General features: G+C 32.3%; 1 protein-coding gene across 4 annotated transcripts in view; it reads left to right on the top strand.

Annotated features, from left to right (window-relative positions):
- STXBP5L (syntaxin binding protein 5L) overlaps positions 1-16,628 on the top strand; it is a gene marked incomplete at its 5' end in the record, with an annotated part of 378,190 nt that overhangs the window by 111,020 nt on the left and 250,542 nt on the right. For all 4 annotated transcript variants that reach the window (XM_079705005.1, XM_079705003.1, XM_079705004.1 and 1 more), the window contains one exon: positions 12,372-12,506. In XM_079705005.1, the coding sequence (XP_079561131.1) occupies positions 12,372-12,506 (135 nt within the window). The remainder of the gene's footprint in view (positions 1-12,371; positions 12,507-16,628) is intronic.

The following is a 16,628-nucleotide window of genomic DNA, read 5'->3' as shown; positions in this document are numbered from 1 at the left end:
TGTTGTTTGGGATATGGATAAAAAGGAACATTTAAATACTGTTGGTGGGGAAGTAAATTGATATAGCCATTATGGAAAAGAGTATGGAGGCTTCTCAAAAAATTAAAAATTGAACTATCATATTATCCAGCAATCCCACTTTTGAGTATATATTTAAAGAATTGAAATCACTATCTCAAAGAGATATCTGTACACCCATGTTCATTGCAGCATTATTCACAATAGCCAAGATATCAAAACAATCTGAGTCCATCAGTGGATAAAGAGGATGTAGCTTATATGTACAAAGAAATATTTCAGCCATAAGAAAGAAGGAAATCCTGCCATTTGCAAAAACATGGGTGGACCTTGAGGGCATTATGCTAAGTGAGACGAGTGAGGCAGAGGAAGACAACTACTGTATGATACCCCTTATATGTGGAATCTAACCTGAACTTGTGAAAACAGTAGAATGGTGTTATGAGGAGCTAGGGTATGGAGGAATTGGGGAGACGTTTTTTACGGGTACAAACTTGAAACTAGTAGATAAATAAGTTCTGGAGATCTAATGCACATCATAATGATTATAGTCAACAATACTGTATTATGAACTTCAGAGGTGCTAAGAGACTAGATCTTAACTATTTCTAATGCACATCATAATGATTATAGTCAACAATACTGTATTATGAACTTCAGAGGTGCTAAGAGACTAGATCTTAACTATTCTGCACACAAAAAAGAAATGATAATTATGTGAAGTGATAAATGTGTTAGCTAACATTACTGTAGTAATCATATTATACTGTATAAATGTATCAAACCAACACCTTGTACACCTCAATCTTACACAATGTTATATGTCAATTATGTCTCAATAAAAATTTTAAAATAACATATATTACTTCAAATATAGCTTATAATGGAATATTCCCAAATTTTTCTTCCTGTCCCTTATGACATTGTTGCCACTTAATTCATCTATCTATTTACAATAATTACACAGTGTATTGTTACAATTACTACTTTGAATAGACATTTATCTTTTAGATCAATTAAGAAAAAGAAAATATGTTATTTTACCTTCACTTATTCCTTCTCCCAAGTTCTTTTTTTAATGTAGATTCCATCTCCCTGAAAAATTTTCAACATTTTCTTTTGCTATGCAGCTCTACTAGCAAAAAAATTCTTAATTAAAAATTTTTTTCTAAGAGTGTTTTTTTAAAATTATAGTTGCTTTACAATATTATATTAGTTTCAGGTCTACAGTACAGTGATTCAGTATTTTTTATAGATTATGCTCCATTAAAAGTCCTTGCAAGATAATGGCTATAATTCCCTGTTCTATACAATATATCCTTGTTGCTTATCTATTTTACACATAGTAATTTGTATCTCTTAATCCCATACCCCTAACTTGTCCCTCCCATGTTCCCTATCCCATCTGGTAATCACTAGTTTGTTTTCTGTATCTGTGGGTCTGTTTCTGTTTTGCTGTATACATTCACTTGTATTATTTATTAGATTCCACATACAAGTGATATCATACAGTATTTGTCTTTCTCTATCTGACTTACTTCACTTAGTATGATTATCTCTAGGTCCATCCACATTGCTGCAAATGGCAGAATTACATTCTTTTTATAGCTGAGTAATATTCCATTGTGTGTGTGTGTGTGTGTGTGTGTGTGTGTGTTTGTATCACATCTTCTTTATCCATTCATCTGCTGATGCATACTTGGGTTGCTTCCATTATCTTGGCTATTGTAAATAGTGCTGCTATGAAGATTGGGGTGTGTATGTATTTCCAAATTAGTGGTTTGGTTTTTTGGGTTTTTTTTTTTTTGGATATATACCCAGGAGTGGAATTGCTGGGTTATATAATAGTTCTATTCTTAATTTTTTGAGAAATCTCTGTACTGTTTTCCATAGTGGCTGCACCACTGTGCTCACTCTGATGATGTTCTTATTTCTTCACTCTTGGAACATAATTTCTTTGGATATACAAATTTAGGTTGGTGAGGGTATTTTCCTCTCAGCACTTGATTATTTCACTCCACTCTTATTCTTTCTTGCATGGTTTATGATGAGAAGTCCATCATAAACCTTATCCTTTTTTTCTCTATAGATATTGTAGGTAAGGGGGCTTCCCCTCTATCCCTGGATTTATTCAAGATTTTCTTTTTGTTGTTGGTTTTCTGCAGTTTGAGTATGATAAAGCTAGGTGTTGATTTTGTATATTTCCCCCTCCTAGGTGTCTCTGAGCTTCCTGGATCCGTGGTTTGGTGTCTGTCATTAATTTTGGGAAGTTTTTAGCCATTATTGCTTCAAATACTTCTATTCAGTTCTCTCTTCTGGCATTCCACTTATAAGTATGTTACACCTTTTGAAACTATCCCACAGTCCTTGGATATTCTCCCCTGCCTCTTTTTTTCTCATTGTATATAAGTTTGGCAAGTTTCTAGTAACCTATGTTCATGTTCGTTGATTGTTTACTTGGCATATTGACTCTCAATGAACACATCAAATGCATTCTTCATTTTGTTTACAATGGTTTTAATATCTAACATTTCCATTTGAATCATTGTTAATGTTTTCATCTCTTTGCTTACATTACCCATCTTGCATGTTGTTTACTATTTTCATTAGTGCACTTAAAATATTAATCATAGTTATTTTAAATTTCTTATCTAATAAGCATATTATTTTTGTCACATCTGAGTCTGGTTCTAATGTTACTTTGTCTCTTCCGACATTTTCCCTTGATTTTTAGCATGCCTTATAAATTTTTTGTTGAAAGCTAGACATGTGTATTGGGTAATAGTACTTGAGGTAGATAGGACTTTAATATGAGGTTTTATGTTGATACAATAAGGAGTTAGGCTGTATCGACGTTTGCTGTGGCTGTAGGTACCAGAGGCTTCAAATTTTTCTAGTGTCCTTGATTTTGTCTCCCTTGCTTTTTGGATTCCCTAAGAACTTCTTATATAGAAATTTTGGAGTTGTAGTTCGTTCCAAGATTTCACTTCTCTCCTGGGTCCAGTAGAGTAATTGATTTTCCATTTGTTAGCACTTTCTCATGTATTTTTTTTTTTACCATTCAGTTTTGAGCATTTAAAAATTTATTCTAAAAACTAGTCCTTTGTTGGATATGTGGTTTGTAAATGTTTTCTCCCAGTCTATAGCTTGTATTTCCATGCTTGTAAGAGTCTTTCATGTAGAAAATGGGTTATATTTTGATGAAGCACAATTTATTAGTTTTGTGATTATGGATCATAATTCTAAATTCAATCTAAGAACGTACTGCTTAGTCCCAGATCCCAAGGATTTTCTCCTTTTTTGGGTAAAGTTTTATACTTTACATGTAAATATAAATGGTGTGATCTGTTTTGAGTTAGTTTTTGTATAAGGTTTGAAGTTTAGATAGAAATTCAATTTTGTCTCAGTAGATATCCAGTTCTCTCGTACTGTTTGTTGACCTTCTTTCATTGAATTGACTTACAAATTTGTCAAAAGTCAGTTGGACATATTAAAGGGTTTATTTTTCTGTGTTCTCTATTCTATTGCATTGATCTATATTTCCATCCCTCTGCAAATACCACGTAGTCTTTATTATAGATATATATGGTCTTGAAATTGGGTACGCTGGTTCCTCCCACTTCATTCTTCTTTTTCACAATTGCTTTAGCTATTCTTGTCCCTTTGCCTTTCTATATAAATATTAAAATAAGCATGTCAACAAATCTACAAAAATATTTTGCCAGAGTTTTATAAAAATGTGAATTGACATTTTTACAATGTTGAGTACTAAAATTCATGAACACAGGATGTCTGTTTACTTAGGTCTTTTATTTCTTTCATCTGGATTTTGTAGTTTTTAGCATTCAAGTTCTATAATTGTTTTTTATATTTATACCTCAGTATATCATATTTTGAGTGATTTTAAATGGTGTTGCATTTTCAGCTTCCACATGCTCATTGTTAGTGTGTAGAAATACAACTGAGTTTTGTATGTTTATCTTATATGCTGCAACATTACTGAACTTATTTATTAGTTCTGTGAGTTTCTTTGCAGATTCCTTGGGATTTTCTATGTGGACCATCATGTTATCTGCAAACAAGGAAGTTTTATTTCTTCCTTTCTGATCTACATGCCTTTATTTCTTTTTCTTGCTTTTTTGAACTGGCTGGAACTTCCAAAACTATGTTCATGAAGAGGGATGAGAGCAGCCATGCTTGTCTTGTTCTTGATCTTAGAGGGAAAGCATTCATTCTTTCAGCATTAAGTATAATGTTTCTTGTAGGCTTTTTGTAGCTGATCTTTATGAAGTTGAGAGAATACTCTCTAATACTATTTTTGATAGCTTTTATCATGAGTGCGTGTTGAATTTTGTCAAATGCTATTTCTGCATCAATTGATATGGTCATGTTTTCTGTTTTAGCCTGTTACTATGGTGAATTACATTGACCGATTTCCAAATATTGAGCTAGCCTTGCATTCCTGGAATAAGCCTCTCTTGGTCTTTTTATATATTGCTGAATTCTATTTGCTAATCTTTTGTTAAGGATTTTTACCTCAGTATTCATGAGGAGTATTGGTGCATACTTTTCTCCCCCTCCCAGCTTTATTGAGTTAAAATGACAAGTAAAAGTTATATATTTTTAGGGTATACACTTTGTGGGTTTCTTTATTGTATTGTCTTTATCTGATTTCGCTCTCAGGTAATCCTATCTTTATAGAATGAATTGGGAAGTTTTCCCTCTTGTATTTTCTGGAAGAGATTGTTAGAATTGGTGATAATTTTTCTTTAAATATTAGATAGAATTCTCTTGTGAAGCCAAATGGGCCTGAAGAGTTCTTTTTTTTTTTTTGCGGTACGCAGGGCTCTCACTGTTGTGGCCTCTCCATTGCGGAGCACAGGCTCTGGGTGCGCAGGCCCAGCGGCCATGGCTCACGGGCCCAGCTGCTCCGTGGCATGTGGGATCCTCCGGGACCGGGGCACCAACCCGTGTCCCCTGCATCAGCAGGCGGACTCTCAACCACTGCGCCATCAGGGAAGCTCCATGAAGATTTCTTTTCTGGAAATTTTAAAATTACTAATTAAATTTTCTTACTAATTATAGAACTATTCAGTCTACTTCAGATTTGGGGAATTGCTCTAATTTGTGCTTTTTGAGGAATTAGTTCATTTCATAAGTTGTCAGAAATACTTGTGTAAAGTTGTTACTGTCATATTTAAGTTTGCATGATCTGTAGTGATATTCCTTTTTAATTCCTAATATTGCTAAATGGTCTTTCCTGTCTTTTTTTTCTTGTCAGTTTTGCTGGAGATTTTTCAGTTTTATTGAACTTTTCAAGGAAACTGCTTTTTGTTTCATTGATTATTTCCATTGCTTTACTGTTTTCAATTTCATTAATTTCTGCTCTTTATTATTATTATTTTTTTGTCTACTTGGTTTGGATTTATTTTGCTCTTGTTTCTCTAGGTTCTTGAGGGTGGGAACTTAGACATTGATTCGAAACTTTTCCTTTTCTCTAATGTAAGTATTTAGTGCTATAAATTCCCTTTTGGCATTGCTTTAGGAAAAGTTTCAAATCAATGTCTTAAGCTCCCACATATTTTGATTTATTGTATTTCCAGTGTCATTCAGTTCAGTGTATTTTTTGAATTCCCTTGTGATGACTTCTTAGGCCCATGGATTAGAAGTGTGTTGCTTAATTCTAAGTATTTGGAGATTTTTCTCCTATTATCTTTCTTTTATTGATTTCTAGTTTGATTCCATTGTGTTTAGAGAACACGTTGTATATGATCTGAATTATTTTAAATTTACTGAGGTTTGTTTTTTAGCCCAGGATGTCATCTGTCTTAGTATATGTTTTATGGCTGCTAGGAAAGAATGTCTATTTTGTTGTTGTTTAGCAGATTATTCTATAAATGTTGATTAGTTTCTGTTGGCTGATGGTTGTGTTGAGTTCTTCTGTATCCTTACTGATTTGCTAGAGACAGGTGTTGAAATCTACTAGCATCATGGAGTCTCTCTTTTTTTCTTTTCAGTTTTATCAGTTTTTGCTTCATGTATTTTGCAACCTGTTGTTTGGTGCATACACATTTGGGATTGCTCTGTCTCCTTGGTGGACTGACCGTTTATCTTTACATAATGTCTTTCTCTGTCTCTGGTTATCTGAACTCTTTTTTTATCTGAACTCTTTTTTATCTGATATTAATATAACCTCTTCTGCTTTCTTTTGATTAATGTTTGCATGATATATCTTGTCCTTCTTGTTACTTTCAGCTTTTCCATGTCAATATAATTGAAGTAAGTTTCTTGTAGACAGTGTATAGTTTGGTTATGTTTTTTAAATTCACTCTGTCAATCTGTGTATTTTAATTGGTGTTTACATTTTCTGTAATTATTGATATCTCAGGACTTAAGATCTCATTTTATTTTTTGTTGCCTGCTTGATCTCTCTATTTTTCACCTACTTGGTATTTTTTTTCTTGCCATCCTGTTTTTAATTGAACATTTATTAGAATTTCATTTTGATTTATCTTTATTTTTTAGTGTCTTTTTGTATCACTTCACTTCTTTAGAGGTTGCTGTAGACATTTCATTATATATAAACAATTTACCACAGTCTTTTGCTATTGCATTTTCCCAGTTTGAATGAAGTATAAAGACCTTTTCTTTTTTATTAACCTCATTTATAATAAATTTTCCTCTCTATATTTAGAACCAAATCAGACTGTGTTATAATTTTTCCTTCAACTGTCAAACATAATTTAGGAAATTATGAGAAGGAAAATATATTGTATTTACCCATAGTTTTACTTTTTGTTTTTTATTCACACTTGATACTCAAATATTCCTTTTTAAAAAAAAATATTCCTTTTTGTTTAGTAAACTTCCTTTAACCATTCTCTTAGAGTTGATCTTTTAGTGACAGATTCTTGGCTTTCCTTCATCTAATAAAAGCAGAAATATATTTGGCATGTATAGAATTCTGGGTTGACAGTTCTTTTCTTTAAACCCTTGAGTAATGTTATACTTCCTTTTGGCCCCCTGTTTTCTGATGAGAAATCTGCTATCATCGGAATTTTTCCCCTGTAGTTAAAGTGTTGTTGCTCTCTTGCCACCTTCAAGATTTTTTTCTTTTCATTTTTAGTTTTCAGATATTTGGTTGTGATCTGTCTTGGTTTTATTTCTTTGGGTTTACTTCTTTGAGTTTATCCTTTTATTTCTTTGGGTTTATCCTTTTGGGTTTTTTCAGCTCCTTGAATCCTTGGTTAATTAAAGCCCATTAAGAAATGAATGAAATTTAACTAAAATTTCACTACCTATTTAATTTTATCTCTTGTATTATAATTCAGCTAGGTATACGTTGTCTAAAATTATCAGATTCTTTTTCATAAAGAAAATTTAATTCCTTATTTTTGCTTTTTATATGATTTGAGTTTTTCCACTAAAACTCTTAAATATCAGCCTTTGACTTAAGATGCTGAGGGAATCTTAGGGTAGCTATCTGTCCCTTTCCCTAGCTGTTGTTGTGCTTCACCTTATCATCATTATTATAACCATCATTAGCTGTTTGGGGTTTACTACATAGCTTTATCCCTACTACTAAGTTAGTAATTTAGGTTCTTATCCTAAAACTTGAAGAGTAAGTAAGCAGCAGTCATTCAGCCACAGAACTACATTTCTTAAAATGTAGTTCATGAATTATTTGCATCAGAATCACCTAGAGAAGGGCTTCCTAAACTTTCATGTGTGTGTGACTCACCTGGGGGTTCTTCGTAAAATTCAATTTCTAATTCTGGGATTGGGTCTGAGATTCTGAATTTCTACTAAGCTTCCAGGTAACATCCATGCTGCTGGTCTATGGACTTCATTTTGAATAGCAAAATATTTGTTAAAATATCAGTCATATGTTCCATCCCAAGTCCAAGGAGTCAGAGTTTGTGTGACTAGAATCTGGGATATGCATTTTAATGAGATATTTATCTATACTAAAAATTTAAGGTTGTTGTTATAATTTAGTAGTTCTTAACTGTGGTTGTGTATCAAAACCACCCAGAAAGAGTTTTAAAACAGTAGTCCTAGATATTACTCCAGAACTACTTAATCGTCATCTCTGGTTTGTATTTTTAATATGCAGAATCACATACCTGATTCTGAGTATAACCAGGTTGTAAAGAATGATTATAAATATTATAGAAGGGACTGGAGCCAGAGTCATCATGCCCGGTACTAGAAGTTTCACCTGGAATCCAGACAAAAAATAAGATTAAAATTGAACTCTGTTAGAACTTAGGGGGGGGGAAGTTTCCAAACTGAAATTTTCCACTAAATTTTATACAGCATAATTTTTGTAATTTTAAGCCATTTTCCTTTTTACAGTATATTTTTGGCTTGTGTATTGACAGTGTTTCTCAAAATAGGATTTATGGGCGTAGTCTTGGGGTTGTGAATTATCCACAGTAATTTATAATCAGACTAATGGAAATATTCTGAATGATTTGAATAAACCCTCTTATGAAAAGTACTGCCATACAATTTCAATATGTGAAGTTATATTTGCATTTGTGGTTGTGTTGGCACCAAGTAGTATTATTTTAATTGTTATGGGTTAATAAAAAATCGAAGTGGACTATGCACATGTATTATATATTCATGCCAAATGATTATAAAATTATGTGATGGTATACTATGGAACAGAATTCAAAGGTATTCAAGTAGAGGCAAGTGGTGAAAGAGAAACAGAGTAAGTGGTGAAAGAGAGACAGAGTAAGTATAGACATAAAAGAACCTGTGGAGTCAGAATCATATCCATATTGTGAGATTGTTTTATTTTTGTAAAAAAAAATTCATATGCATGTAAATTAATTGTCATTTGAATTCTAGTTTTAGTTTTATTTCTATTTAATTTGTTTTTTTGTATATATGAGTCATAAGTATGAGGAATTTCTTATTTTTATATATAAGTTAAAGAAGTTATAAAAGTAAGTCAAAGTAAGGATCAGCAAAAATTTTTTTAAAGATCTGTATATTATTCAAGCTTGAGAAACATGTATTTTGTTTATTTAATATGCTTATGTAACAAATATATCAAATTACAGAGTCCTTTGGCCCAATTCAAATACCATACAGTTTTCTACCTTAGCTTTCCTTGATTTCCCTTACTTGAATTAATCCCTCCCTCCTTTGAACTCTTTATAGCAATTAACACATTTTACTTTTATTTTTCTTACTTGTCAACTTGTCTTACCTCTCCTGTTAGATGTTATATTTTTTTAAGGAAAAAGATTAGGTATGTTGTAATCAAGGACAGTACTTTTTATAAAGAATTATTCAGTGAAGCTAGAATAAATGGATGAATGGAAGGAAGACTGACAATGTCTTAGATGATTTACTATGAAAGAATGAGTGAATATGGATATAGGAACACTATTATTTTTCCAAGGCCCACATATAATAGAAAATCCTTCATCTTGCAGGTGGTGGTGGTAGAAATACATTATAAATGAAAGTGTAGCTATTAAGTACAATAAATTAAGTTCTATAAGGATATTGATTAGTCACTTATTATGGTTATCAAACACACAGCACAAGTTTAATCATGCCCTCTCCTTCACCTATGTCAATCATCTTAAGTAAATTACATTACTTTCTTTTTAATTTTAAGAGTTAATTTGAGCGAAAATCAATTTGAATTGGGCAGTGCCAACAGAAGTGGTTAAGAGTGCTCCACCGATAGCTAGGGGCAAGACTTTTATAGATAAGACATGAAAGCAAAGCAAAGGACTATTGGATTGGCTATAGCTTAAGTAGTTGCTTTATTTAGGAAAGCATAGCTGGCTTTTTGCTAGTGGTTGTTCTTAGGTTTCAGTTTCTCTTTTTTCCTTGCAGTTTTATTGAGATAAAATGGACATACGGCACTGTATAACTTTAAGGTATACAGCATAATGACTTGACTTACATACATCATGAAGTGATTATAACAATAAGAAGAGTGAACATCCATAATTTCATATAGATACTAAATAAAAGAAAAAATATAATTGACCTACAACCCAATGTTAGTTCCAGGTGCACAACATAGTGATTTGATATTTCTATATATAATGATCACCATGATAAGTTTAGGTATCATCTGTCACCATACAGAGATATTACATTGTTGACTATATTTACCATGCTATACTTTTCATCCCTATGACTCATTTGTTTTGTAACTAGAGGTTTGTACCTCTTAATTTTCTTCACCTATTTCACTCATCCTCCCATCTCCCTCCCCTCTGGCAACCACCTGTTTGTTCACTGTATCTATAACTCTGTTTCTGTTTTGTTATGTTTATTTGTTTTGTTTTTTAGATACCACATATAAGCGAAATCATATAATAGTTGTATTTCTGTCTGACTTATTTCACTTAGCAAAAGTCCATCCATGTTGTCACAAATGGCAAGATTTCATCCATTTTATAGCTGAGTAATATTCCATTGTACATGTATATACCACATGTTCTTTATCCATTCATCTACTGAGACACTTACATTGCTCCTGTATCTTGGCTATTGTCAGTAATGCTGCAATGAACATAGGGGTGCATATATCTTTTCAAATTAGTGTTTTTATTGTTTTATTTTTCTACTTTTCAAACTGGGCTCAGATTAATTCTGGGAATCTCTTACTTGTTTAACCATGACCCATCAGTTAGACTTTGGACATAAGATGAAACCCTTTTGTCATAAAGGGTCTAGTTTCTTATCAATAAGAATGAGGAATACAGTAGTGTTGGTTCAAGGAATATTTATATTTCTGTTTGGATCTTCTTCATGTATTCCACTGTTCTTGTACATACTGTAAAGTCTGTCTATATTGGAATTTTGCTGCTTGCTTCAGGTCTCATTACTGAAACCTGGCATTTCTTAGACTTTTCTTCTTAACCTTATAAATGACCATGTAATATTTAAGTTTGCTCCTTTTCTACCTGAACTCCTGTATTTGTGTCTACTTTAATGGGATTGGTGTTTTTTCTACTCTCCCAGTATTCAGAAAGGGTGATCATAGGTCCTTTTTAAAATGAGCTTCCTCTTTCTACATGGATTGAATTGAAAATTGATTGTTCATTGCCTAGAAACATGACTATCAAGTTATTTTCTGTGGAACATTATTGAATATCTCTTGGCAACAGCAATTCTAGACTTTAGGTTTTAATCAAAATTGTCCAATGTCATATATGTTATACTTTAATTAGATTGTCAGTTAACTCTGTAAATGTGTATGTAATAACAAGGCTTCTAGTTTTTTGGATTGTAGTGTGCAAGGTGCCTTCAATAGAATACTTTTGAATAGATAAAGTTTGGTGTAGAGAAAGTCAGTGAACCAGATTGAAAATATAAATTTGACATACTGCATGTTCACTCTTATATAAAGAGGTACAAGATGGAATCCTTTTTGGAATTTACCATTCACTTTCCTTTTTTTTTTCCATAGTTGTGTGTCTGCTTGGTGTCAGAATTCTGTTTTGCTCTGCTAACACTTTACCAGCTCCTTTTCTAAATAAATTCTAGGAAATATTATGATTTAATAACAAGTTCTGATAAGGAATAACTGTGAACTTATCCCCCTATATCTTTTTAAGAGTGGTTAAGGAGCCTAAGTAGGCCCAACTAGAAAAAGTGATGATGCTGTGGATAGAAGACTCTGATAAATTCCCAAATTTCATATATAGGAGTCATGGTTGCTTTGGCTATGGAACAGTTTTCCAGAATTGGTCAGAAAGCCCATTGTGAAGATGAAGGCAGAAAAAAAGAATAAGAGAATAGTATAATGGATCTCTGACCTTATAAGTTTTCTTTATACTACTTAGATGCCAAACATCAGATTAAAAGGAAATAATTAATTGCCTCATGTAGACAAAGCTACAGACTCTCTGACCTCTGAAATTTATGTTTCATATATACCTAATTTTTATTTCAAGTGAAAAAAAGCAGTGTAGCATTGTAGAAATATGGCAATTTTTCAACCAAACAGGAATGGATTTGAATCCTAGTTTTGCCACTTATTAGCTGTCAGTTCTAGGCAAGTAAAAGCAAATATTCTTGTGAAACAGAAATATATATATGTCTTGAAGTGCTATTTTCAGTTAGAAATAATATATATCAATGCCCATGTTAGACACTTATTTAATAATGGTTGTTTTATCATTATTATTTTTAATGACATACTATTGTTAATTATCCTATAAACTCTAACTAATAACTAAGTGCTACTGAGTATATGGTAAATTTTATTGTTTATATAGGTATTGCTGTGTTATAAGCATAAGGAAAATATAATGCTGACCAGATATAAAATTTAGATATTTTAATTGTAATTTTCTTTCTTTCAGAATTACTTACTGTCATCTACCTTTCCAGAGTAAATGGCTCTATGTTGGAACAGAAAGAGGAAATACACACATTGTAAATATTGAATCTTTCATTCTTTCTGGATATGTTATCATGTGGAACAAGGCAATTGAACTGTAAGTTTGAACTTGAATACCACTTTATTTGGATTAAATATATCTTATGGTTATGCAGTATGTATATCAAATTGCAGAGTTATTTGAAACATCAATAGCTAATTTATGATGAATTTGAGTGAAAAGTTCATCTAAAATAATTTAAAACTCTAAAGGCTTTTAAAAATAGATATTGTAGTATTAATATATGCTAATTTTAGACTTTCCAAATACTGTAAATAATTAAGGGTTATTATGTATGCAAAATTCGATGATAAAATACTAAAGCTTATTCTAAAACTTATACATGAAAATCATCTCATTTCTTTATAGTCAACCTTAGTATAGCCACTTCCAGTGGGAGTGGCAAGTGGATTATGACCACATTTAGCTTTATGTAAAAATAATCATGATAAGTTCACATATTTTTAAATGCAGGTAGCTTATTCTTCACTTGCCTCATTAACATATTGTTCTGAGTTCCAAGAAGAATCAGTTCATCAGTATCTTTCATGTTGTGATGTATACAGCTCTTTGGGTATGTGGCTGATGGCAATTACCACTTTCATTTGGCACTGATATTTACGTTTCTACACATGTGAAATGTGAAATCACTCAAATGTGAAACTTCATGGAATTCCAAGCCATCTTTTGTAGCATATACAGAGACAATTCTCCTGGTCAGTGTGTTAATTGGAAAAACAATCTTTCTTTAATGAGTGTTTGTGCTCTGTACATATTAGGTCCTTAATAAGGTACGTTTGACTTGAGGTTGACTCATTCTCTCTCTTACATATATATATACATTCTAAATTACATAATTATTTTTCTCTAAAACTCTGATTAAAACAGCCTATTTTCATGAAACTTGACCTGTGGTCTTTAAAATAAATCTACTATTCCCTATTCCCAATGTTTCAATGTACATGTATATTACTTGATAGGGAAGGTTGTTACTAGTTATATTCTTATTACAATATTCCTCTCGTATTATGTCCTAATGAGTTTTTTAAATTAATGATAACTCTTCCTCATTAGATTAAGAACTGCTCCAGGGCAGAATCCTTTGTTCATTGCTCTTTTTTTCTTCATATTTGGCTTATTTTGGTGCTTTCCACAGAGTGGCTACTAAATAACTAATGACAGTGAAAATTAGTATGATAAATAGATACAAGTGCTGTTGACTTACAGCTTTCATTTATAATTATAATTGGTATGAGTTATTTTGCGCATATATATTTTAATATTCTATGTGTATATTTTTAAAAACATTTGTCCGTTAGACAATTATGTGTCTCCAAAAAGTTACCTATTTTTTCAGCTATTTGGGAAAGTCTTTTCCCCCTATAATCTTAGTTCTATAAAAGCCTTAAATAGGGCTGAACTTAATATTTGTTTTCATAATATTGTTTTGGGATATTGATAAAGTAAACTTGAGGGATCAAATATAGAGATTTTATATAAATTTAATATTAGTACAGATAGTAATAGGTGTATCATTTGTGGTCAGTTCAATGCTGATAAAGTAATTAAGACGAGTTTTTTTTTTGTTTGTTTGTTTGTTTTTTTTTTTGCGGTAGGCGGGCCTCTCACTGTTGTGGCCTCTCCCCTTGCGGAGCACAGGCTCCGGAGCACAGGCTCAGTGGCCATGGCTCACGGGCCCAGCCGCTCCTGCGGCATGTGGGATCTTCCCAGACCGGGGCACGAACCCGTGTCCCCTGCATCGGCAGGCGGACTCTCAACCACTGCGCCACCAGGGAAGCCCAAGACGAGTTTTTTATTTAAACAGATCAAATATTTCACCACACTTGCAATGTTGTTTCTATATTCATTTGCTTAACAAATCCTTTTCATAGTTCAGATTAATACTACCTGAACTATGACTTACACCCTATATGCATTTACATAGTCCATACTTTATGATTTCAGAACTAATGAAGATTTTAAAATGTATATTATAAAGGAGGATAAAATTAGGAGAAATTAAAGAAATAAAATAAGGCATTTTATTTTTTAATATGTTCTTATATATGCGATTCTGAATAGAATCTCCCATTTATATAAATCCGGTGTTTTATAGAGTTGTACGTGCCTCTGAAAATGACTTTGAAATATCCTCAATAAATCATTAGTAGCCACCTTATCTCCTGTTTCTTGCTTTATTTAGACCAGATTTCCAAAAGTCTTTTCCGTGAAATTATAGTCCCACTGTGATAGATATAATTTTAAATGCCAACTTCCAGTCTCCCTGAACAGTCAGTCTTTTAATTGCTCTCTACCTCTTGAGATACATTAAAAAATGCATGCCACTTATTAATATGTGTTAAGGGTATGGGACAATAATAAAATACATATTTAAGAAGAATCATTTTATAATTAGAAGTTTAAACAGTACATTTTTTAAGTGTGAAAAATGCAGAATTATCTTTGAGCTATATGAGATTATTTCTATCTTAAGTTCTTACTTGAAATACTTTTCATTCAATGTTTGTTATTTTTTTAGCTTGTTTGTATTTTTAGTGAAGTCTCCTAATTGTAATTGTAGGCAGTTCCCATAATTATAAATAGTTTCTGTTCCCATAATGTGTATACTGGTTATTTGGAAACTGGAAGCCAGTTTTGTGATGTTTGTCGAAACGGTAATGTTTGTAGAATACCTTATAAAATAGTAGTATAGAGCAAAACTGACATTAAAAAATTTTATATGGGAAAATATGTTCCAGGTTATAGCACAGAAATAGCTGTTTCTGAAGGACAGCCCTAGCTTTAAAAGAAAAAAAATAACCATTTTTTTCTACATGTGATTAAAAATTTGAGCATGAAATTAAGAACTAAATCATAGATGTAAGGCATACAGTCTTCAAATATATTTATTGAGCACTATGTATGCTAGCTCCTGGAAACAAGTATAAACTGGGAAGACATGGTTTCTCTCCTCTCGGGATTCCAGCGTAATAAAGGTGAGATTAAGTAAAAAGGCAATTACAATATATTGGAAATATAAAGTGAAACTTCTATAAGAAGGATACCTAATATAGCCATGAAGTCTCAGAGGAGTATCTGTGAAGGAAGTTACATCCATGAGATCTGAAGGATGAGTTTCAGTTAGGTGAGTGGAGAATTGGAGGAGAGGGCTTCCAGGAAGAGGGAACAGAAGTTTTAAAGGATAGAATGTGAGAGTTTTTGTTCCATGCACAGAAATTTAAAGTAGTTTAGTTGGTTGGAAAGGCTGGGGGAAAGGATGGCAAGAGGTAAGGTTGAGAAGATAATAAAAATATATAGTATGAAAGGCTTGTAAGCCAGTTTGAGCATTTAGACTTTATCTAAGGTCGGGAGCTAGATTTTGAAGAGTTTTAAGCAAAGAATTGACTTAACCAAATTTGCATTTAGGAAGTCCATTCTGAATGCAGGTACGGAGAAATCATTGAAAAGAGAAAAGACTGTATTCTTGGTAAAAATGAGGGTGGATTTAGGAGTGAAGATAAGCTGACATATTAAAGAAATAGTTAGAAGATAGAAGAGGCAATACTTAGGTATTGTGGGAAGACGTAAGAATAATATATTAAGAATTAAGAGTGACCCGAAGTGTTTGGCCTGAGTAACTGTGTTGATAAGGGTGCCATTTAGTGAAAGAATGCAGGAGATTGAGTAGGTTGGAAGTAAAATAATGAGTTCAATTTTAGGTAGGTTGAGTTGTATGTGTTTTTAAGTTATTCAAATGGAATTGGTATGGGAGAATGGTAGGATGTGGGATATATGGATCTGAACCTAATGAGATCAGAATTTACATGGTCATTGAAACTATAAGAATATTTGAGATTGTGCATGAAAAGTGTATATAAATGAGGTAGCAAACTTGTAGACAGTGAACCAATTCTGACTCACAGATATGCTTTGTTTGCCCATCAGAGTATTTAAATATATTCTGAATTTATTAGTTTCCAATATTTAAGAACTGGTAGAGTAGAGATAAAAATTTGGATTTCCAGCTTTTCATGAAAAAAATTCCTGATGAAACAATCCCAGTCCAGTATTCTTGCATGGAAGTCAGTAATCAACAGGAACTAACAACTTTCCTTTTGTAGGTGGGTAATGTGCTATCCAGTTTGGCACAGTTCTTATTCAGCCTGTTGGACTCATTTG

Source organism: Hyperoodon ampullatus, assembly GCF_949752795.1.
Source record: "Hyperoodon ampullatus genome assembly, chromosome: 5".
Classification (NCBI taxonomy): domain Eukaryota; kingdom Metazoa; phylum Chordata; class Mammalia; order Artiodactyla; family Ziphiidae; genus Hyperoodon; species Hyperoodon ampullatus.
Note: the sequence above shows the minus strand (reverse complement) of the source record. Positions and strands in the feature narration are given on the sequence as shown.